Source organism: Tympanuchus pallidicinctus, unplaced genomic scaffold, assembly GCF_026119805.1.
Source record: "Tympanuchus pallidicinctus isolate F22 unplaced genomic scaffold, pur_lepc_1.0 scaffold7, whole genome shotgun sequence".
NCBI classification, from domain to species: Eukaryota; Metazoa; Chordata; class Aves; order Galliformes; family Phasianidae; genus Tympanuchus; species Tympanuchus pallidicinctus.
The window spans coordinates 25,887,728-25,913,601 of NW_026294791.1; the positions used below are offsets into that span (position 1 = coordinate 25,887,728).

A 25,874-nucleotide genomic window follows, 5' to 3' on the forward strand; every position below is an offset into this window, starting at 1 on the left:
AGTCCCTGAAGTCCCATTAGGAGGGAAGAATTGGATTCTCAGTAACCATTCCCCTATTTCTTCAGTCAACGAAGCCTGAAGCAGCAACCAAAAGTAGTTTGGCTACTTTCCAACCAAGTGCCCGTTGTGGTAAGACACTCCCATCTTCTCCTGTGGCCCAGTGAATGCTGAATTACAGAGTCCAATGCCTTTAGGAAGCAGCCACCTCTCCCCAACAGCAGCATTTTGCAGAGTCCAGCCCTCTGGATGGAGCAGTGGCCATGCTGAGACCCTGATAGAGCTGGGTTTGCATGACCCATCAGCTGCATAGTCCTGGTCAATTCAGTGATGCCAAGACAGCAAATCTTCTTTCTAGGATTCAAATTCTACCCCAGGCATTTGCAAACCCCTCTGTCTATGAAATTTAAGTGATTTTCCAGCAAGGCAGAGGCTTTGAGAAGTTGTTCTGGTCCTAAGGCGTTAGGGGTTGGGTACAGCAACAAAACAAGGGCACTAGGAGGATGTGAATTTTTTTTTTTTTTAATTTAAATTGGACTACTCCAGGAAGCCCAAATCTTTAAACCAGACCAGCCGGCTCCTGCAGTCAAAGAAACTGCTTTATCAGAGCAGTCCCAACCTTTAAATCTGTGATACAGTCTGATTAGCCCTCAAAACATCTTTCCGTGGAGGCCAGCTGGATACAGGACTGGTTCTCCTAAAGCAGCACGAAGAGAGGATGCCATCCTGTGGCTGTCTGGAAATACTGGCTTCCCATGTAAGCAGTGGTCCCTGACTACCCTTCCTAGTGAAGGAGACAGGCCTGCACTTCAGAGAAACAAGTGCCAATCCAGAAGCTGCTAGTAAGGTACCTTTCTTTTCATTCTAAAATACAAAGCTCAGCCTTCTTAAGAGAACATTCTCTGCTCCCAGGTAAGATTCAGGTTTGGAACGCAATTGAGCTTTGTCTTTGCAGTGTGCACACGAAAGTGCTGCTGGGAGAGATCACATCTGTTACCTTTTAGAGCATAGGTTTGCTTTTAGAGGCTCAGTGTAAAACATTTAATCCTCAAGTCCCCCTCAGTTACCTGCTCTCTGGCTGACCAACAAAGTGAAACCTGCCCTCATCTGGGCAGTGCAGAGGAACCACTTCAGCACAATACTGTCCCCCTCCTTTTCCCATTTCCTTCCTTCATGCTCTTAAGACAGAGTTGCAGCTTCAAGTGCAACTTTCCTCCTTTGCTCATGCCAAGGGGAATGGATAGCCTAATGCATCTCTGCTGAGTCTCTGCCTGCCCACTCATGCAAGTAGCATGGAAATGGAAGTAAAACAAAGAATTTAGACCTCACTTATGAGAGACAACTCCCTGGCTAGCTCACCTCAGCAAAGTCCTGGCAGCCAAAGATCAGTTACCTTCTTTGCAGTATCAAGTAATGAAGAGATCACACAGACCCCCATCCCCATTTTGGAAATTCTAGAGAACTAATTTTCACAGCACTAGTTTTTCCACATTGCTCTGCAATGCTACAGGCCTGGGTATTGCTCCACCTCTGTAAATTAAGCTTAGTTCAAATTGAGAAAGAATAATAATTCTGACACTCAAAGCAAGGAAGACAGAAATATTTTAAGACCTCCTTTATCTGCAATTTTACTGCTTCTTCAGAGTCTGAGGACTCTTTAAAATGTATTAGTCAGCTTAGCACTGGGATAGAAAAAGCCATTAAAGCATAGGACAATCATGTTCCAATCTGCTCAGACAAGCAAGCCTTTAAGTAAGCATCATTTGGTGAGTTCCTATTTCTCCCCTGCATGAGGCTGGTGGTCCAGAATTTAAATATCTGCTCAGAGCGAGAAAGCAAGACTTTTTTTTTTTTTTCCTCAGACCATAAAGAAAACAGCTAAATGTGAAAACAGCTACTGGAGCCTACCTGAATCTCCAGACACCCTGAAAGAAAAGCCTAAGGGAGAGTGTGCAGGTCCATTTAGTTCTGTGATGCTAATTTTCGGGCTGGATGACAAACATTACCTTTTCAACATCGCTATCTATCTACACTGCTAATGAAAAAGCAGAGGCTGGCAGATGGGATGGTCACATGGAGAATTTTCTTCACAGTCTGTATCGAGCAAGGATTATACAGAGGTTTGTGATTGTGAGACGCTCGGAGGAGAGTAGCCCTTACATTTACCTTCTTTGGGGCATCACCTGGGAGTGTGAACATTCCTTTACTGCATGTCTCCTCAGGCTTTTCTTTGGCTGGGAAATAAGAGGAAACAAGCTAAATATATATCAGGATATTACCCTGGAAAGATGTTGTATTGGAGGTTGAGGAACCCAGACTACAGGCTTTGCTTGCATTAATGAGGCCCGTTGTCAGCAGCTTGACAACATTTCCCAAATCTCAGTGCCTTGACTGGAGAAAAAGAAAGAAGTGCTGCACTCCAAATGATGAGGGGAACGGAAAAAGAGAACCACTGACCAAGAGATGAGGGAGAAAACAGTCTCAGAAAAGCTCTCTAATGTAAATCAGAAAGATTTCATTTTTCAGTGAGATCAAAATGAAGTTCTTTGAAGTCTGAACTGGACAGAAGTCAGAAGGACAAAAATCAGGAGTCAGCAAGCTGGGTTTTGAGAAACAATAACATGTTAAAGCTTGTTTTACGAACAATTCATAAAAGTTGCACACATTGGATCAAGCAGGTCCTTGTCACGTTTAACCAGGAAAGCTACAAGTGGCATGCCGCCCACAGGTCCCTTCCCAGTCTCTGACAGAGCACCCACCAGGACCTCCAAAGGCTGGAAACAGGCTGGGCTGCAGATTCAGAGACTTCTGGGTCCAAGCTGGGTCAGCAGCTGCTTCCAAAGTAGCGGAGGAAGTCATCCAAACCTAATTTTGTTAAGAAATACCAAATCATAATCTTTGGGTGCTGTCACGCACAGAGGACAATTTAAAATCTGATCTGCCTCGTTTTTCCTGGTAGAGATCTCTTCTTCCTTGCCAAGACTGACTCGTTACTAGAAGACTGAGGACGAATCTTCATCTCAGTAAAAGGAATGGAGAACTCATGGCCCTTCCATGGCTCCCAATTCACCCCCTGCAAAAAGATCATATAATTTCTTTTAGTAAAATACTTAGACCAGGTGTTTGGAGTCTGCCACTGCCCCTTCTAATGCCATTTCATCTTTCCACAAACAGAGACGCTGTTTTCCACCAGATTTTTTTTTAAACCATAACCACAGTCAGTATTCTAGATGCTCCTAATACAAAACTAAATCTCTATCCATACAATCTGGAGCTCAACAGGACTGTGTTATCTTCCAGCACAAATCAGGCTGTACAATGAGATGTAAACAAGGAACACACTGAAAGCATCCGACTTCTTTTCCCTGTTCTTCTCTGAAATTAAGACAGCTCCACCTTAGGTGTCTCTGTCCACCACAAGAAACAGGTTGTGAGCTTAAGCCCTTCAGATTCTAGAATCCATGAGTTTCCTTATGGGTCATTATCCTTTAAAACAAAATGAGTTCAAATAGCATGGGCAACCTGTCCTGCTGCAGCTCCTCCCTCCATATGTTTTTCCCAGGCTAGAGAGAAGAGCTGACAGTCAAAGCTCTGCCACTCACCTCACTGTGCTTGCTCTCCCCATATTTCCCATTGAGGTTGGCCAAGTGGCAGTTCTTGTACCACCACGCACCATGGTGCGTCAGAGCACAGTTGCTGAGAGCCACATCATTGTCTCTGTCCCACGTTGTGAACTTCCAGCCATTGTGGTAAGTCATTGCATCTCCTAAGAGAAAGGATTACAGACATGGGTAAGAGTAAGGGTGTGCAGTGGCTCAGCCCGAGCATTTCATACGGCCTTCGTTAGGCAGAACACAGAAGACCTGTCAGGAAAAAAGCAACGGCACTCAATAGATGTAGAAAATAATTTCAAATTGGCTGCTAGAGGGCACGTTCATGGACTGCATCCTCTGGGCCTGAAGATCTCAATCTCAGGGCAGTAGGGTAACAAAGGATAAGTGGAAGACTATGGACACAATAGCAGTGGTAAGGATTTACTAGTGGCAGAAGCCAGCACCAGGACTACTACTGCTTAGCAAAGTCTCCTTCTGAACAAAAGCCACTTTCTTTGCACTTCTCAGCTGGGGAGCCCCAGAAGTTGCTCCTCCGTGAATTGATAATCTCATGAAAATGCTTCAGGTCTGCCTGTTCAGCTGTGGTGTTTCAATGGGTCATAGAGCAGCTCTCTTCTCTGTGAAAGAACAGCTTAATCGTGTCCTCAGCAGAAGACAAGTCTGGAGGGGTACATCTCCTCAGTCCTCCTGGGAAATACAGAGTTCTCTCTTCAAAAGGAGGGACATGCAATCTAACTTGAACTAAGGAGCTCCCACACTACAGGTAAAACAAATACTTAAATCCCAGCACTTGCTCCCCTGCATGGCACAGACAGAGCAAGTCTCAGGCACTCCTCACCAGCATTGCCTCTGTAATTCCCCACGGACAGCCTGTATCTCTCCCTGCTCGAGGCAACCTGGAAGAAGTCATAGACAGCATAGGCAGACTCGTTGGCTGTCCGCAGATCCACCCGCAGCTCATAGTGGATGGGGCTGCTGCTTGTGAGATTGTGCAGCTGGTCAAGACCTAGAAAGAAGGAAACTACTGTTAAAAGGGAAAGGCCTGTTCACCTTTGCAGTCCTGGAATCTCACCCCGTGGCCATTTTGGTTCGATCAGCTATTTCCTGCCTGCCTCCCATATTGCTTGATGCTGTCATGACATTGTGCCAAGTTTATGCTGTCTTATCCCATTTTCTGGCAAGAGATAGCAATGTCAGAAAAAAAGAAAAACAAAAAACAGTTTAAAGCAGCACAGGACAGACTGTGCAACAGTATTTTTCCAAGAACATTCAAAGACTCTTGCCCCAAAGACCTTGGCTTATTTAGGGCTGGATTCTCTGATGCAAGCAGTTATCTAACAGAAAAAAACTGAGCACACTATGTTTTGTGTAATAGCTTAGACTGTGCATTTTCATTAACACAATGTCTTTATTTCTCCTTGCATAGGAGCATGTATGCCTGCAATAAATATTTCCTCAGTTTGCCTTGTTCTGGGACTGTTATAAATACCAAAGATGCCAGTGGAAAGACTTAGCTGGCCTTCAGAGATACTCATGGCTTAAATGGCACTTCTAAGAAAGACATAACAGCTGACAAGTCAGGACTGCAGACTCAGTCTATTTCAGCATTTAGACGCCTCTACAAAGCTGATCTTCAGCAGTCACACCCTTGTACTGTACCAAGCCAAAATTCCCCAGTGGGATCTCCAAAGCCTTCCACATAATTTTTCCAGCGTTTGTAGAAATCCAGTTCACCACTGCTCCGCCTCTGAAACACCTGCAAGGCAAGGATTGCTGAGTGAGAGCTCACGGCAGATATTGGAGAGTCAAGGAAGGTGGGGGTGAAAAATCCTCATCCTGATCCAAGTACAGGCAGAAAGGTGAATTGTTTGGGAACAGATGCATCTAGTTAAAAGGTATGCTGCAACTGAGCAGGATACATTACCATTTTCTGATTGCACAGAAGCACCTGGGGTGAGTACTTTGTAGTGCGAATTTTGCACTTTTCCACAAATGCCTGAGGGCAGCAAAAATCCCAGTGTGATCTCAGCACCTGGACAAGTCAGGCTTAGGGTCAAAACCCACAGAGACACCTAGGTATCTAAATTTCACCAGAATCCGTGGGCCACAGGCAGTAACACACAATTTGTTTCAGTGGATCACTGAAAATAAAAGGTAAAGAAGTGAATAAAGATATTTTTATTTGTTTGTGTATGGAGTCAGCTATCAGAGAATCTCAGATTCGTTATCTCACCCTTATACAAATTCACAACCTCAAAGCGTCTGTGTTTCTGCCTCCAGCTGCTCTCCATCCAGGGGCATGCTCACAGTTCTAGCATTTAAAATATGATCATCAGCTGAACTGCATTAACTGTCCATACTTGTAGCCTTTCACAGTGGTCAAGATGAGATAACAGAGCTTAGTTCATTCATTACAAAAGACTTTTAAGTTGCTCTACCTTGCCTTGCACTTTCATAGAAAACTCGTGTGCCCAGCTAGCAAGAAGTAACGTCAAACTGGCATTGCCTCAGTCAGGAATAATATAAGCCTTGAGTCACATTCATGACTAAGCAATCAAAGTTCAGCATCCCCTTGTTTCTGAGCCATCCAGCCTTCCACAGTATTCCTGCTCTCGGTCTGAAAGGGTACAACAGCATCCGCTCCCTTCCTAAAACATGCTCCTCCATCACAGGAGGAGCTGAAATACAGCACAGTAGACCAAAAGGAACATCAGCTAAGCCCATTACCAGGTTCACTTGATGATGCTCATTAAAAAAAATTTAAAAAGTAGCAGAGAATCACTCACTATCCACCCGCCTCCATCAGTGGTCATGTCACAGTACACCTGCATGGGCCTGCTGCCATTGCCATTGAGATAAATGGTGTACAGGCCGCTGGAGATGTTTCCATTCTGCTGCATCTGGGCACAGTCCGCAGGGTACGGGTAGAGGGAGCTAACTGGGAGAAGAGAGAGCAAAGCTGGAGGAGCCATCTCACACCCCTAGGAATCTCTTATGGACAACAGTACTGGAAGAGAAGTAAAGAAAGCACCCAGCTGCATCAGCAGGTTGGCAGCCTTCCCCACTGCTCGGAAGCTGAAACATAGATGGGGTCACCAGAGGCTGCAGGAGATGCTGCCTTGGGTCACAGTGAGAGCAGGAAGAGAAACCCTGGTTTGTGAAAGTGGGAACGCCAGTAAAAAGGCATTTTATCCGCATCTCACAACCTACCCACAATTGGCAGCCTCTGTGAGGACCAGCTCAGTATAAGAGGCACCCACATCAAGGCATGAGAATATTTGACTTGCTGGCATCCAGGCATACATTTCCTGATCTCTGGAAACAACCAGGCAGCTACTCAGGACCACAACAGTACTTACACAACTGCTGGCCTGTCATTACTGTGACAGTGCTGAAAAATCCCTAGCCCGTTATCTTCTCTCCTGCCCAATGGCAACTCACCAGGAGGCTTTGCCCTGCACTTGACCAGCAGGGTTTGGCAGAAGCATTGACCAGTGTGGGCAATTTCCTCTTGCACTATCCTGTTGGGATTCCAAAGCTCTGGACAGTGTGGCTTAGAACAGAACCCAGCCAGAAGACAAGTTTTCAACTCACTAAACAATTTGCTTCTGATCACATTGTTTCCCAGAACAGGAATTCCTTCTCAGACCTCAACCATAAAGACACAACAGCTGCAGAGCCCACGGAGCAAGTGCAACACTCAAGACCAAATCCTACCTGTTGAGAAGGTACCGACTGTCTTTCTGCTCTGGTGATCTCCCTTATAGGCCATCACAAACACAGTGTACTTTGTTCCTTGTTCCAGTCCTTCCAGCACAAACTGTTGTTCCCTAGGACCCAGCTGCACTTCCTGCCAAATAAAACAGACTGAAGATCAACCCAACTCTGTACAACACTTAGCTTTTCTGGACCACAGTGCCTCACACTCAGTAACTATTTATAGGCTTTTCTTGTAGGAGTTCAGATAGGCATACACTAGCTGCATATCTTTAAGACATGAAATCCATTTCCTCAGGAGAAAGGTTTGATGCAGGGTCTCAATAAACACTGTTAAAATACTGAAGACACTGTGTCCCTGGTTAATGCTGCTTTTTCATGTAGTAACAAGTTAGAAAAGGAAAGTGAAGCAGTAAACTTGTTCTCTGCGTCCTGAAGATCTGCTGGAAAGTGGTATCCACTGTCTCAGAGTCTCTCCACAGCTTCTACTCATAACAGTAGCACTTTTCCTCAGGCTCTGCCTCCCCAGGCTAATAATAGCATAGATTCCACCTCAAAATTATTTACCTGTGGTCCATATACCCACAAGATTCAAATGTCAGAGCCTATAACCATAAGGGTGATGTCAGTGAGTTCTGCAGGGCTGAGGAATTCACTGTACCTTGCTGGTGCCATTTTGACCCCGGTAGGTCAGAGTGTAGCCATCAATCTGTGCTGCAGGAGGAGCCCAGGTAACTACACCAGTAGTCTGAGTCACATCAGATACATGGAGGTTCCTGGGAGGATCAATCTCTATTGAAAAAGAAAAGAAAATTCAAGTCCCTCTGCATAAAAGAAATACAGCAATTCCTGTGCTAAACTTGGGCTGAGCTTTGCAATGCCTCATCCTGTGAACTGGAAACTACGGAAGTCACTCAGTGAAGTTTGCAAGCAACAGAAGCTTACAGCAACCATGGCAAGATCATCACAGATTTGGTTTGTGGTTTTGTGAGCCCTGCAACTGGCTCAGCTGTATAGAGACTCCCAGGGGCTGAAAGCTCCCGATTCATCTGTCTGAGAAGTCTGACAATTATTTTTAAGCAACACTAATTCACAGCAGGTGTCAAAAAGCATCTGTCTTACAAGATACCCATAACAAGGCTCCAGTGCTTTCCCTCGTGATAAAACCAAATTGCTAAGCTCATCTGGAAGTAAAAACAATGGAAGCAGCCTCTCTCAAATTTTCATCCTATGCTTGCTATTCTGGTGTTTTGGGAACGTCTTAGAGAAAACAACTTAAGCAGTAGGACTGTGTGGCCTTCCAAATTTTAGAAAGAAGGCATTTGGTGGGCAGTGCTAGCCTTGAGGGAAGAGTGCTCCAGCCCTGAAGAATGCCTGAGTTTATAGCAAACTAGAACTGAATAATTCAGAACACTTTCCTGTTCTTCCATGGACCTCCATGGGAGGTGACAAGCATGCCACTTAGCTTGCTCATTGATTCAGTTCTTCTCTGTATAAGCCAAGCAATAACACTTCTCAGATCTTGGAGAGCGTTATGAGAACAATCATAACAGTGATTATAATGCAACAATGAAATATTACAAGTTATGAAAAGGCCACAGAGGAAAACAAGGCCAATACTTTGGCCTTTATTAGATAAACAAGAAGAATAGAACAGTACAGCTTCTCTACATTCCTTGAGTATGGGGCTACTGCTTAAAAAAAAGACATAAAAACAGAAAAGAAAAAAAAAGAAATCAAAACACCAGATAAATTGAATCAACAAAGACATTAACTCTTAAGTTGACAGAATGTGCTGCTTAAAAGTTGAGTTATTCATTATAAATGAAATCCACCATTCACTGAGGCAAGCATTTGTTTGTTATTAATCAACTCCTACTTCATACAAGAGACCACTACACAACTGCTTTAAATTAATGACTCCATTCTTATTACACGTGTAATAATGTGTTACTCATTACATGTGTACCACTCCATGGACAGAAGAGGGAGCTAAAAGGTGCCAAATCCAACACGAGAAGCAAGTGCTGGGAAGCCTCCAGGCAGGACTTGAATTTTACAGCACTGTTCCTGCAGCTTCCCCAGGTGAAGGATATAACTGCAGAATAGCTCCCTGCTACAGCATATTTTAGGAATGTTAGTGAGTAAGCAGCCATCACGTAGAGTTAAAAACGTGTTTGTTTTTTTTCAGGAGTTAGATTATTTTACCAGAGGTGTCACATTTTTTTTTGAAAAACACCACCAAGATGGGGGAGAGGGGGGGAGGGAAAGAAAAAAAAGAAAAAGCATTTTTTAATGGGCACGGATATTTCTAAAACACCCCTACTGAAGCTAAATGCATTCCCTCTCTGGGCAGTTTCAATTCATGTGAAATTTCCAGGTGCATCCATTTTCATTCTAGTTGAAAAAAAAAACCACTTCAATTTACTTAAATTTTCCTTAAATTTTTCAGTTAAAGACAGGCTTAGACACTTGGCCTTAAGAGATATCCTTTTATTTCCACGTGCTGCCCTTGCCCTCTGCAAGCACTGGGGATCTGTCTGGCACCTTGCCCTGAGTTCAAGCTCTATCTTTTCTATCTCACACCAGCTTGACTCAGAAACTAAGAAAAAGCACATTAGCAAGGCCAACAGATATGGAGTGACCCTGAAATATTGCCAGAACACCATCATCCTTATAGCTGATTGAACAAGATAGATTTAAGCCTGTTTTTAAGTCTCCTAGGACAGTCTAAGGTCATGAGTCAAGCCATTATTTTTTAACTGCCTCCGAGTCTAAGGTGGTTTAACTTTGGTTGTTAAATGTCTGTTACTGTTACACTTGATAGCAGCATACAAAGCAGTGCATGCTTTTGATTAAGAAGTGAAATAAGCTGTGTACTCAGCTCTCACCATTCTGTGTTCTGACATCTGTCTCTTCTACAGCAGCCTCTAATAGCAGTTTCTGTTATGTCAGGCTATAATCATGCACTTATCTCCAGAACGTATTTACCACAGTAGATCTTCATTACCCAGTAATGCAAAGAGAGATCGTGGAAATGTAAATTAACAAACGAGTGGGGTTCTTCTACTCTGCTTCTCTTCTCCCCACAGTTACCTGTCAGCGCATCAGTGCTTGCCCTCTTGCTCTGCGTGCTTCCCAGCTCTGCCCAGAGATGAATGGTGTACTTCATGCCTGCTTTCAGTCCTGTCAGAGTTGTAACGCTCTCAGCCTTTCCCACTTCTATTTCCTTGGTGCCCCCATCAGCAGAAGTGTAGCTCACGATATACCTATCTATGGGAGCTCGGACGCTATCCCAGGAGATTGTGGCTGAGTCTTCTGTCACTTGGTCAGTTACCAGATTCTTTGGGCTGTCCAATTCTAAAAAGTCAAGTGCAAAGTACGAAGTATAAGGAACTAAAACACACACATGTTGCTCTTAAAAGCTTTAGCTTTCTATAGCCCCATGATATAGATGATGGACACCGTGTCTGCCTTCAAGCTAATCAGGATAGTGAGACCAGCAACCTTCTCTCTTTTCCTCATTTCTAGAAAGCTGCCAGGCAGCCAGTTTTCAGCCTAATTAAGCATCCAGATCCTGCAAGCAACAGCCTTCATGACATGAAGTGAATTACTGATACTTGAGAGACTTATTCTGGGCTCAAAAAATTCTTCACCCTCTTGGGTTATGGAAGATGAGTAAAGTGGGGCTGTCTCCTTCCAAGCCTTGATTCACTGGCTAATGCCATTCTTATCAGTGGCACATAATTTTAAGTAGGATTCAACAGTAGTATTCAGTAGTATTCAACAGTACTGTGGAACAACACTCAGTCACACCTACAGAGCTCAGCATATCTGGAGACCAAAACCAGCACATATGGCTGGTAAGTGAGGGCTACAATGCTTTAGCAAAGCATAATGAAGCTCATACTAGTCTGACAGTTTCTAAATCAGTTTTTAGTTCCTGCAAGCAATTAAAATCTTTTCTCTTGACTTGAGAGAAGGCAGCATTTCTACCTGAAGCTTGAAGTGCCTGTAGTATGAATGTTTCCACATCATAAGCAAGCACAAGATAAATTGCTGTCTAATACAGGCTGCAACAGAAGGAAGCAGGCAGGGTAGAAACAGATCACCTTCACAACATAGGACAGAACCATAAGGATTCTTCTAGAATACCTGTCACTGCCTCAGTGCTGGTTCTCTTGCTCTGCTGCACTCCCTTCTCTGCCCAGAGGTAGATGACATATTCAGTGCCAGGTTTCAGTCCTACCAGAGTTGTGGCAGTCTTGTTCTTCCCCACTTCTATCTCCTCAGTATCACCATCGGCAGAGGTGTAATTCACCACGTACTTATCTATGAGAGCCAGAACTCTGTCCCAGGAGATGGTGACTGTGTCCTCTGTCACTTGATCAGTTACCAGGTGAGTGGGGCTGTCAATTTCTGCAGAGAAGAAAAAGACAAGAATGCAAGATGTCACAATCAGGCTGGGTTGTGACACCACAAGACTCCTTCCCCTCTGGGGCTGGTTTCTCTCTTTATTTTTTTTTTTTTATTATCATTATTATTTTTTTTTTAAGAGACCCAAGTACTCTTTTACTCATTTCTCTTCAGCAAGTCCCTGATTAAGAGCATGGGTCTTGTAAATGCTTACAACTGCTTGTAATGGATACACTCATCTTCACAATGTTATAAGCCAACAACAGGCAGAGAACTCTATCATCTTTACCAGGACTGACCACAGAAGAGAGAACAAAATGCTAAGAACAACTGAGGAACTTGGACAAATTATCCTGTTGCAAGAAAAAAAAAAAAAAATCCTGCACGCTGTTACTCTGCACATCAAGTTGCCCATCTGCAAAAAGGAACTGAGCATTTACTTAACCCTTGAAAAAGGATAAACCAACAAACCAAACTAAGACCAGACAAATACATGATTGATGCGAGAATGGAATAGCATCATTTTCACAGGTGAAGACCACTAACACAATTAGCAATCACCATGCAGCCTATCTGTAGTACATACTGGTAATTATGATCTCTCTGTGATAAAGTTGAATGGGCTTCACAGCAAGATGCTTTAACCCAAAGATTGTATCTCTTAAGCTTGAATTTCCCTTTGTCACAAAAATGAGAGACTTATTCAATGTTAAGGCAAAAACCCAGTCTGTAGCTTATACACTCAACCTACTGCCCTCTTACCTGTCACAGCCTCAGTGCTGGCCTTCTTGCTCTGTTGTTCTCCCTTTTCTGCCCAGATGTGAATAACATACTCCATGCCTGGCTTCAGTCCTGCCAAGGTGGTGATATTCTTGTCTTTCTCCACTTCTCTCTCCTCTGTATCCCCATCAGCTGAGGTGTAATTCACTCTGTATCTGTCTATTAAAGCCTGGACTTTGTTCCAGGAAACTGTGATTGCATTTTCTGTCACTTGATCAGTCAACAGTTTAGTGGGGCTGTCAATCTCTGTAAGTAAAATTCTTTGTTAGAAGTTTCAGCATAGCACTGTGGTTATCACAATGGTCTGAAGACACAGACAACATAAGTTTTGTAGGCAGAGGCAGTATATTTTATTAGACTAACATATATTTTGAAAAACAGATGAGCTTTGGGAAATTATTCTGTGCCCAAAGATCTGGAAAGAGTTTGTATGCACAAAGACATTTGTAGGTAGTCAATAGAATCTGCTCCTGCACGACCATGTGAGAATACATCAGGCTAGATTATAAAAAATGAACAAAGCAGTGCTTTGAGGGGTTTCCCAAAAGAGCTGCAGATGCTGCTCACATGCCCTTACAACTGAGGATCTCTATCACCACATGACTGTCCTGTTAAGGAGATTTGATTCCCCACACAATTTCTACCTTATGCCATGAATACGAATATATTTCATTTTTCCTTTTTAACAAACACTGTCACGATTGACTCTGCAACACTTCTATGATCTCACTTTGCTACTGGGCAAGGTCACAAGAACATCTTGGAGGTGGTTGATGGTACTTTTAAGACATTTTTAATGTATCACAGTTCTAAGGCTTTAGCATTCATTGTGTTTAACCATTCTCTGTACTGACAAAACTGGTGCCAAGCCATAGTGTCTCCACACAACAGGACTCACACAAAGAACTTTCTGCTAAGCTGGAGACTTATCAGTCACACTGATAAGAATTAAATGAATTTGACTTGCTAAACTTGTGCAATACAGAAGCTGTACTGAAACAAGTAAAATTAATAAAGGTGTTTGAAATTCTGACCCATTTTACTCCTGCTGCCACTGCAACTTACCTGTCAGAGCTCTGGTGCTGGCTTTCTTGCTCTTGTGGGGTCCCTTCTCTGCCCAGATATGGATGGTGTATTCCATGCCTGGCTTCAGATTCAATAAGGTGATGATGCTGTTTTCACTGCCTACCTCTGTTTCCCGGGTGTCTCCATCAGCTGAGGTGTATCTCACCATGTACCTGTCTATGGGAGCCTGAACTTTATTCCATGAGACAGTGGCTGTGTCTTCCGTCACTCGATCTGTCACCACATTGGTTGGGCTATCAATTCCTGAGAACAGCATTTTGAAATGCAGGATTAGGAAAGTCCATATAAATTAAACCACTACAATACTTCTCACGGCATGAGAAACTGAAATTTCTTCAAGATTCCTTTTGTAATATAATGAATAGCTCAAAAATGTTTTGCCATATTTTTGAAGAGCCTGAAGCACCAATGAACCAACAGGTTTTCCAGACTTGTTTAAACATTCAGCATGCACTACTGTTCAGTTCACAGTCTAATAAACAGAAAAATGATGCTGCAGCCAGGGAATACAGGAAGGAAGAATTTACCCTCTTCCTTACTGTTCCTAGGCTCAGGAGCCAAACAAATCACTAGCAGCTAACAGCTGCAAAGCAGTCAGCAGCAGCAGCAGCCATACCTAGATTGGAAATCATGTGTACATGGTTTCAGTGAGGTCATCTTGTCAATCATCTGGTTAGGGAACTCAACCAGCAGAACCTCCTGAGCTCATTTCAGATTAAGAGTAAAGTAGGTTTAAAAATCAAGGCTAGCTTTAGTGTTTAATAAACAACAGCTTTACAGTGTTTAAGAAACAAGCTTAAATGAGGTAATAGCAGCCCTGACAGCAGTATGCATGAAGAAACAGTAAACTGAGTACCTTTCACATTGTGACCTTGACAGAATTGTCCCCAAAATCTGTAGTAAAATCATTACCATAAAAGAAACATTCCACCTACCTGTCCTGCCACTCACTGAGGATGGTTTACCCTCTGTATCATCCTTCACAGGTATGACAGTAACCTCATACTCCATGCCAGGTTTTAGGCCTGTAATCAGAAGGTAATTTTTCTTAAAAGCTGTTTTGTTTAGTCTCCCCAGTTCTAGGTTTGTAGCAGAGAAGCATTTAAAAATGTAGATATCTATCTAAACTTCCTCTTGTCTTGAGAATGCCTTGGAAGCATTCTTGGTCCAGTCTTGTCATTAGGGTCCATATTAACTATAGCGAGGATTTCTGCAACATTGGTATTTCCAGTTCTGAAATAAAAGAATATGCTTTATTTTGTAACAAGGATAGAATTAAAGCTGTCAGTCTTGAAAGCTGCTATCCACAGTGCACAGAAAATTTCTCCCTGTTGAAGGACTCCCAGCAGATCTCATCCTGGCATACAGTGGCCTCAAGGTGAAGGAGAACACAACAGAGAAGAATCATCTCAGAACTGTGATAAAGAAAATCACTTGTACCATCTCTCCCTGCCCAATATGGAATAATCACAAGTACTCACCAGTCATGATGTGTCTGCTCTTGGGGTCACTGCTTTTGGGCACCATGACCTGCTTCTCATCCATGCCCACCAGGGATCTGAATTTCAGCTTGTAATAATCCACATCTGTTGGTGGGTTCTCCCACTCTACTTCCAGGGAATACTCCATCTCCTCCGTCACCCAGATGGCACTGAGTGCAGATGGGACTGGGAAGGACAGAAAAGCATGCCAGGAAAAAGCAGCACAACCATCAAAAGGTGAATATAAGATAGGAAGTTGCTGAACAGACCTTCTCCCTCCTCAGATGACTGCTCTGAGACCTAAGCCATTTTCCTCAGCCAAACTTAAGATTTAAGTGAGTATGGCACAACCACTATCTCAACAGGAGTCGTCTCATCCACAAAAACACTCTGATTCAGGAGTTCTCTGGCTCTCAGCTCTCAACCTGTTATGCTAGAGCTAAGAAAAAATGTCAAAATAACCGGACTTTTCCATGTTTTTACCAAGTGCAGGCAGACAGCATGCTACCAGCTGCTAATAAAATGACATTCACTTATAGAGAGTCTGCTTCAAATTCAGTCTTTCCACACCCAGCTCGCTGTTCTCAGTAGCATCTGATTCATTCAGTCCTAGGAGGAGACTATGAGGAAAGTTTGCTACTGAAGGCATGTCTGGCAAGTGACACTTAGAAAAGATGCCCTCCCTACTTTGAAGTTCCTCCTTCATCCAGTCAAACAGTGCACTACTCTTAATAACATGCTGGCTTTTGGTATGCTTCCTGCAGTGGGCAACATCATTGATTCCCTGGAATTCAGAAGTGTCTATGCCAGTCAGATTTGGAAAAGATAAAAGGAGACACAGGAAATTTGCAATGCATTCAGTTCCAGAAATACAGATCTATAAGTAGATTCTCCAAAAGAGAGCAATACCAAAAAAAATGAGATAAGATCAGAAAGAGGTACTGCTCTCCAGCATTCAGACAGGATCTTGCAAGCTCCAATCTTACAAAGCCAAACCATTTACTCTGTTTGCTTAAATCTAACATGAAAGACCTACAGATTTCAAATCTGAAAGAAAGGTCTGTCCATTCCTACCTGTACTTGCTTGTAGTTGCACGGGCTCACTGGCAATCCCCTTCTTCACATGACGAAGTGTGACATTGTATGTGGTGCTAGGATGGAGACCTGTAATCTCATAGCTGTGCTGCTCTTTGGGCACATGGACTTGTTTCTCCAGTGTCTCATGCCCCACTGGGTAATAGCTGATGAGGTAATTATCCACATCAATCATTTGATTCCAGCTGACAACCATGGAATCCTCTGTAGCATTCAGCAGCTGCAAGTTTTGAGGAGCAAGCACTAGAAGAAAAACAAACAGAAATAACGCAATGAGGATGATGGGTTACAATCTAGTCCAGGACTCAGTGAAGTCACAAGGATTCTATTTCAGCAGGCTGCAGCAGAAGACAACTTGTTGCTCTGTGAATGGATGAAAAGGCTATCATACAGAAGTTCTTTGCATACGGACAACTATAGTTCCACTAAGAAGTGCAAACTGAGACCACCAGGCTCTGTAGAGACACAAGCCCATTCAGAGTCCATCTGCAAAGCAAACATTCACCTCCTTGTCAATCTAAGTGAAAAAGTTGCTATTTTATTATTCCTTTTATGGAGTGAAAAGTAACTCCTGGAGAGTACCAAGTCCAGGAGATGGAAAGGGAAGCTCCTGGCCTGAAGCAAAAGGGTTCCCACAGACCCTACTAACGTGAATTAGGAGGACAGGTGGCTGTGGGCCATGCCACAAGTCCTTCTTGGGCTCTGCTCGTGCTCATTAATCCCTCTCCAACAGGTAGCTTCTCCTCCAGAAGCAGACTAAGGCCATAATGGAATACATGAGCAGGTACTGAACAGCACATTCATAGATTCAGTGATGGCTCATGGGACTTGTCAAGAATCTTATTCTGCTGAGACTAGCCAGCTCTGCTTTGTTTTCTTTCCCGTTTTTCTGATTATAGCATCAAAACACAGAGTTCCTCATTAGATCCATGTAATGCTGAAATACCAAAAAAACACAAACTTCTAAGGATATTGTCATTTGAAATTCCTGTTTTATTCATCTACAAATATCCCACAACACTATCTTTGAGCAGCCAGTAAACTGAAACTCAAGAAAGAGCACAAGTCAGTATCTGCTATTCAGCATGCCCTTCTCATCAATTTTCCTTTGCAAGGAATTGCAAGCGCTAATTATACTGTTGCGTGCTTGGGAATAAGTTCTAGATGATCAGACATGCCAGTTACCATGGCAACACACAACAAGATGCTTTTTCATTATCTGAGATACATTAAAAACAAACAAACAGAAAGAACAGTGCTCGATTTAAGTTCCCAGGTTACAAGAATCTAATCAAATGGAACAGAAAAGGAGAAAAGGCAATGGGGCAGCTATAGAAAGGGGACAACTTGGCTACAGGTGCTGACACAAGAAGCATTTGATTGTGGACTTAAAACACTTTTTAACTGGGAGCGAAAGCCTATTGTTAGGAACAGCAGCAAAATAGATTGTGCAATATACACTAGCTCTGCAGTGCTTGCTCACTTGTATACTCAGAATAGAGGCCCCTTTCACAGCCTATAAAACAGCTGCAGGTGCTGCGTAAGGAAGATGACCCAAGGATGGAGCCAGCCAGCCCCTTAGTGAGGCTGCACTGAGAAACAGTTCTCTTCTTGCTACCTCTGTAAAGGTGCTGGCCTGAGCTGCAAATCCCAGTCTGCTGAAAGGACAGGAGAGTGCTGCAGCCATAAAGAAAAATGAGTAGTGAGGAATGGATAGCAGGAGTGAAACTTCCATGTGCAGCTCTTGTTTCAGTGAAGAATGTGAGCTAGTAGGCTGTATAAACGGTGAGCCTCTAAGCAGACAGGTCAAGTCTGAGAGGTGAGGGATGACAGGGAGCATTAAAGACTTGCCAGTAAGGTCACTGCAAACCCCTACTGAGCACCAGCTGCTGCTCAGTGTGTGGTTGTTACTTACCTCTCCTTTCTGAGCAGCTGTGAAAGATTAGACTAAGCACAGAAAGCAAGGTGGCTTTCAGGGCACAAGGTTGAGGGTTAAGGCCTGGAGTATCAGCTTGTGGTTATAGGGAGATTATAGGTTTTTCAGAATATATACCAAGCCATCCAGCATTTAAGCAGAGACTGTTGGATGCACACTTCAAAGTGAGCTCAGTCCACCTTCTCAGGCAAATCCTTCTGCCTCATAATAGAGTATTGTGAGAGTTTCCTAAAGCCCTTGCTTTCAAAGGGTGGTTACTTAATGGCTTTACGCATCTTTCATCTAACAAGTTTTTATCAAATCAACTACTTTATCAGCAAGCAGCACACACTACAGCAGCTATAATTTCACCTTTTATTATCTCACTTATATGTCAAGAAACAGATTTAAAGTTCCATCTTTAATTACAGGATCTGTACTTTGTTAAGCTCTCTCCTTCAGCCACTATCCACATGTATGTGCTAGCTTTGCCTTAACCTGTGTTTTCCTATTCTCTCGATCCAGAAACACTTTCCAGGCAATTCTTGAAGACATGGGACACTCACAGCCATCCCTGAGTACAGTCCCAACAGGAACTCAGAAGGGACTTTGGTGATTCCAGGCCTGGTTTGCCCAGCACTTCCTCAAGAGACAAAAGGGAAATGCAGAATGAAAGTAAGAAGGGAGAAATAACTCACAAGCATATCTTACCCTGGGAGCAGTCAGGGCCAAAGAACCCCTCATGGCAGTAGCACTCTCCTGTGTCACAGAACCCATTGCCACTGCAGTCCCCGGGACATCGTTTCTCGCTGCAGTCCTCTCCGATGAACTCCTCATAGCACAGGCAGACCCCTTTAGCTGTGTCACAGATCCCATTGCCGCTGCAGTTCTCAGGGCAGAGCTGCTGGCTGCAGTCCTCACTGAAATAAGGCTCATCACAGATACACCTCCCGCCATCACAGCGCCCGTGGCCACTGCAGAGGTTGGGGCAGGTGGGGCGGGAGCAGTCACTGCCCTCCCAGCCCTCTGCACACTTACAGCTGCAGGTCTCATAGAGGAACATCCCGTGACTGCTGCAGTGCGTGACACCTGGCCACAGCAGCACCACGATGCACAACAGCAAGGGTGATGCACAGAGAGAAAGAAAAAAAAAAGGAAACAAACTGAGGAACAGATCGATGAGAAGGTGAGTTCAAAGTCATTAAATTATGACTATATATGGGCTGAAGAAGAGCTGAAGATGACACAACCACATGCCCCTGGTCCAAAGAGGGTCCTGCTCCCTCTTGTCTTTCCCAGTGCATTTGTCTGGAGTCAGCAGGAATGCAAAAATCCACTAACACACCAATCAATTAGAAGGCTTTCCACAGCCTCTAAGCTGAGTTGTAATTTAAGCTCACCATTTATCATCACTGTTATTATGAAAATGGAAAGTTCATTATTCCCATGTGCCAAGCAGCTAAATTTGATAGAGAGCAAGTGATTGCCAAAAAAACCACCACCAGGAACTGCTCTTCTTTTAGACAGGTATTGAAGAAGAAACAAAACCAGCAGTTCTCAACAAATGCAAAATTCTGGAGACAGAAATGAGAAAGGAAAAGATGGCAACAAATTGCCCCCTTCATTTTCACCTCTCTCAGAGTTCCTCCATTTAATCCTCTCTCTCACCCATGTGAAACTCAGGAACTCTTTCCTTCCATTGCTAGGAGATGACTGGGGGAGATTTCCTCTGCACTGTTTCTAGAAGTGGTGTCTTCTACCACATTTTGGGACCTTCAGATTTCCCCTCCAATCACAAAACCACCATTCTATCTGCACTTTGAGCTTTTCACTCTCATAACCCTTACAAAAGGATTCCAGTCCCCATCTCTCTGCAGAAAACAGGCTATATGTAGAAGATAAAAACAGATACTTCAATTGTTACATACCCTGGCTTCCCCCACAGCACTTCTGAGGGCTGCAGATTTCTCTCAGTTCTGCAACTTCTTTCTCCAGCTTCTCCATCCTCTCAAGAAGATCTTTAACATGGGCCAGAGTTTCACAGCTCGCTTTGGGTGCATGCACATGGATGTTGTGCCTAAAGATGATATCCTGCTCTTCATTTTCCTCGGCCTCACCAGGATCTAGCTGCACCCCACTGCTGCCTTCGTGCTGCAATGGATCCGCCTCTACCTTGATCTGGGAGGATGTGGGCAGGTCAATCTTGTAGGAATGGCTGAAGGATATTCTTTGACCATTGCTGGTGCAGTTTTCAGATGCAGGAAGTTGAATGGCAGATGCCTGAAGAGTACAGCATAGCAGTATCCCAACAGGGAAGGCAAACCAGCTCTGGAAATCCATCCAGTAGGTTTTCAGAGGAAGCACTGACCCCTGAACTGCAAAGCTGCTTTCAAAAAGAAGGAAAGAAGATGTAAGAAATGTAATCATAAAGCTGGCATTGATTCAGCATAAGGTTGGTAAGTACCTGCAAAAGAGTCACACTGTATGAATTAGATCAAGAGTGCTTCCAGACCCTCCTGACTAGGAGCTTTAAACTTGTATTTCTTAAACGAGACTCAGTATTGCAGTCCAACACAACTATTAACTATGCCATAACCCTTTTCAGCCCTATGCAGCTAAAACAGTCAGCCTTCTAGTCAGTGCTCTACAATACAATTACCAGTGTCTTCTGGTCAGAGTAAGAGATCTCCAGCAGCACCTCAGCTAGCATGATTTTCAACTAGAAGCTTGATGGCCTGTCCACAAGAAGATCTTCACTGAGATCCAGCAAAGGGTATTGATTTCATTTTATTTTTAAATTAATTAAATAAGACAATCATCTCTGCTTCTCATTCACAAGCAGCACTCTGCTTTGCTAGTCTTCTTCCTCCTCCATTCAGCACTTACCTAGAAGATTTAATTTCCTGCAAGAGGAATGGGGAGAAAGGGTATGTTGTGCTGCTGAGGTAGGGCTTCTTCCTTGCCTCCTTTATTTCCAAATCTGGAAATGAGGAGCCAGAATCCAATCCTTGCCCCTACAAAGCACAGATAAAATCCCTTCTCTCAGCATTAAGTGCTAAACAGCATTCTGGGTTACAACATGATGTCATTACTAAGTAGGGCTTCCTGAGAACCACAAATTGATCTCAGACTTTCCTCGGCCTGGAGACCATTTATGAGGAAAAACCCTCAGACATATGGATTTCTGTCAAGCATAATGAAAGAGGAGGACAGCTATTTTGGCTTCTTCATCATGTAATAAAGAGATTTTCCCCTGCTGTTAAAACGAGCGGGTTTAACTGACTCATTGTGGAGAATATCATGTCATACACATAATGAGCAATAACAGGAGACCAAGGAAAGGAAGAATTTAGGAAAGAATGCCTAGAAGTCAGGTCTGTGAAGCTAGAAAATATTCTCCTGAGGAAAGGGGTGGAAGAATCCCTGCTCACATCTTTCACTGTGCAAAGCACAGGATAACCAAAGCTGGAGAGAACCTATAGTGGAAGATTTCATCAGCCTAGCTCTGTAAGCTTTTCTCCATCCCACAGATCAGCAATTGAGGATACAGCGTGCAGACCGTTGCACTATGATGTTCTGGGGAAGATGCATGACTGGAAGCTGCTACAATCAAAGCAAGAGCTGATGAAGACCTGGCTGTGGGTACCAGCAGAGTGTCTCCTAATGATGCAGATGGAGATGGGACTGAGGAGAGAAAAGGGGCTTGCAATCAGAGGAGAAAGGAAGTGCAGGTCCAGCACAGATCTAGGTTGCAGAAGGAAGAGAGAGACAGAAATAACTGAAAGATCAAATTGTGAGCGCTGGGGAACTAATCATGGCAGATGAATGATGAAAAACTCTCTCAACAGAACAAGTTCATAGAGGAAGGAAATAATTTCCAGAGATCAGGAAGCCTTTCCAAACAGCAGAGTAGAACACGTATGTATGGGCACAGCAAGAGTATACAAGGCAACACCAGAAGCAACACAAATTAAAGCTGAAGGAAAGCAGCCAGAGAAAAAGGGGATACATTGCAAGAAGCCATGGACTGAGACCTGAGCTTGGTAAGTGCCAGGGGCTGGTACATCGTGCTATTTTTGCAATCCTGAGCTAGAACAAACGCTGCCAAGTTGTACCGCAGCACCGGACACAGAGGAGTAGGCAGTTTCCTAACTGCTGAGTTAGAAAAGTGGGCATATCTAACCATCCTAAAGCCATGGGAGGGTCCTCAAGGAACACAGGAGGAATAATACATATTCTGCTACACTAATTCTTTTGCAGTGTCTGATAAGCAAGATGTATTAACCCTTCCCACAAGAAGGACAGACTGCTTCTGATATGATATATACTCATTAGAAAACGTAGAGAGGCTTAACAGTAATTTCACTTTTGTTAGTTAGGATCAGCATGTGTTTTATAATGATTTGCCTACCTCCCTTTTCTTAAATCGTTAGTTTCCAGCATAAGTCAAGTGGTCCCTCCTGAAGCAAATCTTTGTTTTGCTGCATGTATAGTTCAAAAACATTCAGACATCTGTATTTGCTCAATTTTACTCACCCACAGAATTTCACATTTTATAACTGGCATGAATAATAAAGTAGTATTATTATGGAAATAGTACTGTGTACTCCACCAGTGAGTCTGTGAAAAGGTACACTAGAAAGCATAGAAAGAGCTTTTCTGTGAGAAAATAACGAAAAAGTACTAATAGTGTTTGTTGTAATTGTATGCAATCACTATCACACAGAAACAAGAGCCTAAATTGGAAATTGCCAGGAACAAGCACTCTAAAATAATTAACTTGCAGGTTAAATCTTTGCCCTGTTAAAGTCAATGGCAAAACTCACACTCATTTCAGTAGCTGTGGTTCCACTGTGGAGGAAACAACCTTTGAAACCTTAATCCCTTTGTCTGGGAGCAATATTAACTACTACTCCATACACTATACATTTTGCAGCAGTAACACATCTGCCTAACACAGGATTGCTGATGTTTGTGCAAAGGCTTTCAGAACTTTAAATGGCAGGCATATTCTACAGGATGTCAAAGAAAGAATGGATGGGTTTTTCCATTCAGAAACAAGAATCTCAGGCAAAAATTTTTTAAAAAAACCAAACAACCAAAAATACAACAACAAAAAAACTAAAAGATTCCTCTTACCCTTCAAGTACTTTCAGATGCCCTTCTGATATATCTGCCACTTGCAGAGCCTATCTGAGCAAGATGAAAGCTCTCTTCTCTTCCCAGACCACTCTACCAGTCCCCGTAGTGAATTTAAGTCCCCACGCATCAAATGGAAGGAACCAATAAGGTCTCTGAGCGTTTGCCCAGAGTGTTTCCCCCACTCAGTCTATCCTACCAGCAGAAAAAGAGCCTGTCCTGTTCATTATATGCTCCACCCCAAATGCAAAGCCAAAAAGCCTTTCCAGACCTGTACATGTGGCAGAAAACATCTTGGCGTGGCTGTAGGGACCCAATATTCAGAAGCACTTCTAAAAAACTAAAAGATGAGAGATCTTTGCATGGTCAGCACCAAATGCAAAAACAATATACTTTAAAAGAGAGCAATACACAAAAACTATAATTATCTAGGAAATTAAAAAAAAACAACAAAACAAACACAGAAGGACTTACAAATAAGCAAAAGAAATGCCAACACTATTACTTGAGTACCCAGAAGATTATCTCAGGCACATATGTTATACATACCAGTTTTTAGATAAAACATATGCAAAGATTCTAATCAGTTGCTTTACTTCCCTGTAAGAGAAACTGTCTGCAAAAACCTCAGGATGGCAAAGGCTATCTATGCATATGAAGACTTTACCATAGCTAGGTGGGGATGTGAACTAAAACTCTATTTCTCACATCAAAACAAAACAAAACACTATAAACTCTGAAGGTAGATTTGCACCACCCCTCCCTCTCAAAACCCTAACTCACACCCTGGACAGTAACCAGCTCTGATACACAACCTAACTAGGAATCCCACCGAAAATGGATCACAATTCAGTTTCCTTCACAGGCTATTCCCAATCCCACTCACACAAGGGCTCTGTTCTGTTCCTCTCCCCAAACCCAAATGTTAACCCTAGGTAGTGAGTAGCTCCAACACCCAGAGGTGCAAACTACTAACTAGGGAAACCACGATTCAAAGTAGCATCTGGTACACCCTGTTTTTCTTTGTCAGATCCTTCCCAACCTCACTGACACACAAGGCACTCTGGGCTTTCTCTCTCTCCTAAACTGTAGAGTAAGAGAAGGCAACAATATTGCTTTCTATCAGAACAGAAACATACTTGGTTTTTGTGAAGATATAGTTCAGAAGATGACCTAAGAAGTGACCTAAGTGGCTTATCCTTTCCAAAGACCCAGTAAAGTCTCCAGAAGGAGCAACCACCAAATAGAGAACCTGCTCCCTCAAAAGAGAGTGAGGAAGGACAGACCTTGGGTCTACCCACTTCCAGTCATACAGGCGCACTGCTTGCACCTGTGTGCCCTGGGTTAGCCACACCTTCTCACTTGCTACTCAGTCACTGGTTTAGGCCTTGACCTAGCAGTCCCCACACACCAGTCAAAATCTAAACTGAGCCCTAAAACTAGCTGACTAGCTCCAACATCCACCCAAAGTAGGGATCCCACCAAAAAAGACCCACATATCTGAGCTGCTGGTACAGCTCAACCTTCTTTGGCAGCCCCACTCACAGAACAGATGTGCACTTTCTCTTTAGAAACCCTAACCCTGAACCCAGACAGTGACCAGATCCAACGTATGGGAGAAATGCACTTGGTTTTCAAACTCTAGCCAGAATCCAAACATTAAAACTTATCCAAACAGTAAACCTGGATAGAGACCAACTCAAACAACCACCCACTCAAAGCTCCAACATCTACTCTAGCTGGGGATCCTACAGAGGGAACCTCAAGTCAAAGCTTCCGGTACACATCAAACGTCTTTGGCAGACCCTTCCCAGCACCGCTCACATGGGGATGTGCGGTTTCTCTCTCTCTCCAAATCCCAACCCTAAGTTGAACCTTAACTCAGATCCTAACCCTAGACAGTGACCAACACCCATTTCAACAAGGGATCCCACCAAAAACATCCCACGTCTCAAAGCTTCACACACACCTCATCCATCTGGACCACCTAAGAAGCACACAGACACCAAAAGGAAACATAAAAACATACTGAACAACTGACAGTGTGTTCTAACACACAAATGCCCTTTGGTTACATCAAACGCCTTTTGATTAAGTGCATCTGATTCCTTGCTTAATTTTCTAAGCCTATTTTCCAGTGACTGATTTTATCAGCCGGAAAGATGCAGAAATAAGAAATTATGAACAATATCATCTGGGAATTAATCTTGATTTTTTTCTCCCTGAAACAACAGTAATCTTCCATGGTAGTCAGGCATCCACAGAGCACTTCACTGAGCAACAGTCACCAACACCTTGAGCTTTGAAGATGCTCACAGAAGCTTTGCAGCCCACAGGCTTTGTAACAGCAGGATAAGGGGAAATGGTTTGAAGTTGAGGGAGGGAGGATTTAGGTTGGATGTCAGGGGGAAGTTCTTTGCTATGAGTGGTGAAGTGCTGGAACAGCTGCCCAGAGAGGCTGTGGATGCCCCGTCCATCCCTGGAGGTGTTCAAGGACAGGTTGGATGGGGTCCTGCGCAGCCTGGGCTGGTATGAAATGTGGAGGTTGGTGGCCCTGCATGTGGAGGGCAGTTGGAGATTCGTGATCCTCGAGGTCCCTTCCAACCCTGGCCACTCTGTGATTCCGTAACACCT

The 25,874-nt window shown here is 43.5% G+C and overlaps 1 protein-coding gene across 3 annotated transcripts; it reads right to left on the reverse strand.

The window, feature by feature from the left end:
- Positions 1 to 2,597: 2,597 nt before the first annotated feature.
- On the reverse strand, positions 2,598 to 25,675 carry TNN (tenascin N). 3 transcript variants are annotated; one of them, XM_052666158.1, is made up of 17 exons: positions 24,380 to 25,675; positions 20,030 to 20,484; positions 18,813 to 19,190; positions 16,166 to 16,429; positions 15,092 to 15,277; positions 14,546 to 14,635; positions 13,590 to 13,853; positions 12,507 to 12,770; positions 11,484 to 11,747; positions 10,425 to 10,688; positions 7,990 to 8,120; positions 7,329 to 7,461; positions 6,398 to 6,549; positions 5,271 to 5,367; positions 4,450 to 4,617; positions 3,600 to 3,763; positions 2,598 to 3,070 (listed from the first exon to the last, which is right to left on the reverse strand). In XM_052666158.1, the coding sequence occupies exons 2-17, from the start codon at positions 20,439 to 20,441 to the stop codon at positions 2,924 to 2,926; spliced, it is 3,378 nt and encodes a 1,125-aa protein (XP_052522118.1). In that variant the 5' UTR covers positions 20,442 to 20,484; positions 24,380 to 25,675; the 3' UTR covers positions 2,598 to 2,923. The 3 variants fall into 3 exon arrangements, 2 of the variants coding, with proteins under 2 accessions (XP_052522118.1, XP_052522117.1); XM_052666157.1 differs by lacking the exon at positions 24,380 to 25,675 and having other exon boundaries at positions 20,030 to 20,537; XR_008202241.1 differs by lacking the exons at positions 2,598 to 3,070; positions 3,600 to 3,763; positions 6,398 to 6,549; positions 24,380 to 25,675 and having other exon boundaries at positions 4,507 to 4,617; positions 20,030 to 20,537.
- Positions 25,676 to 25,874: the final 199 nt, after the last annotated feature.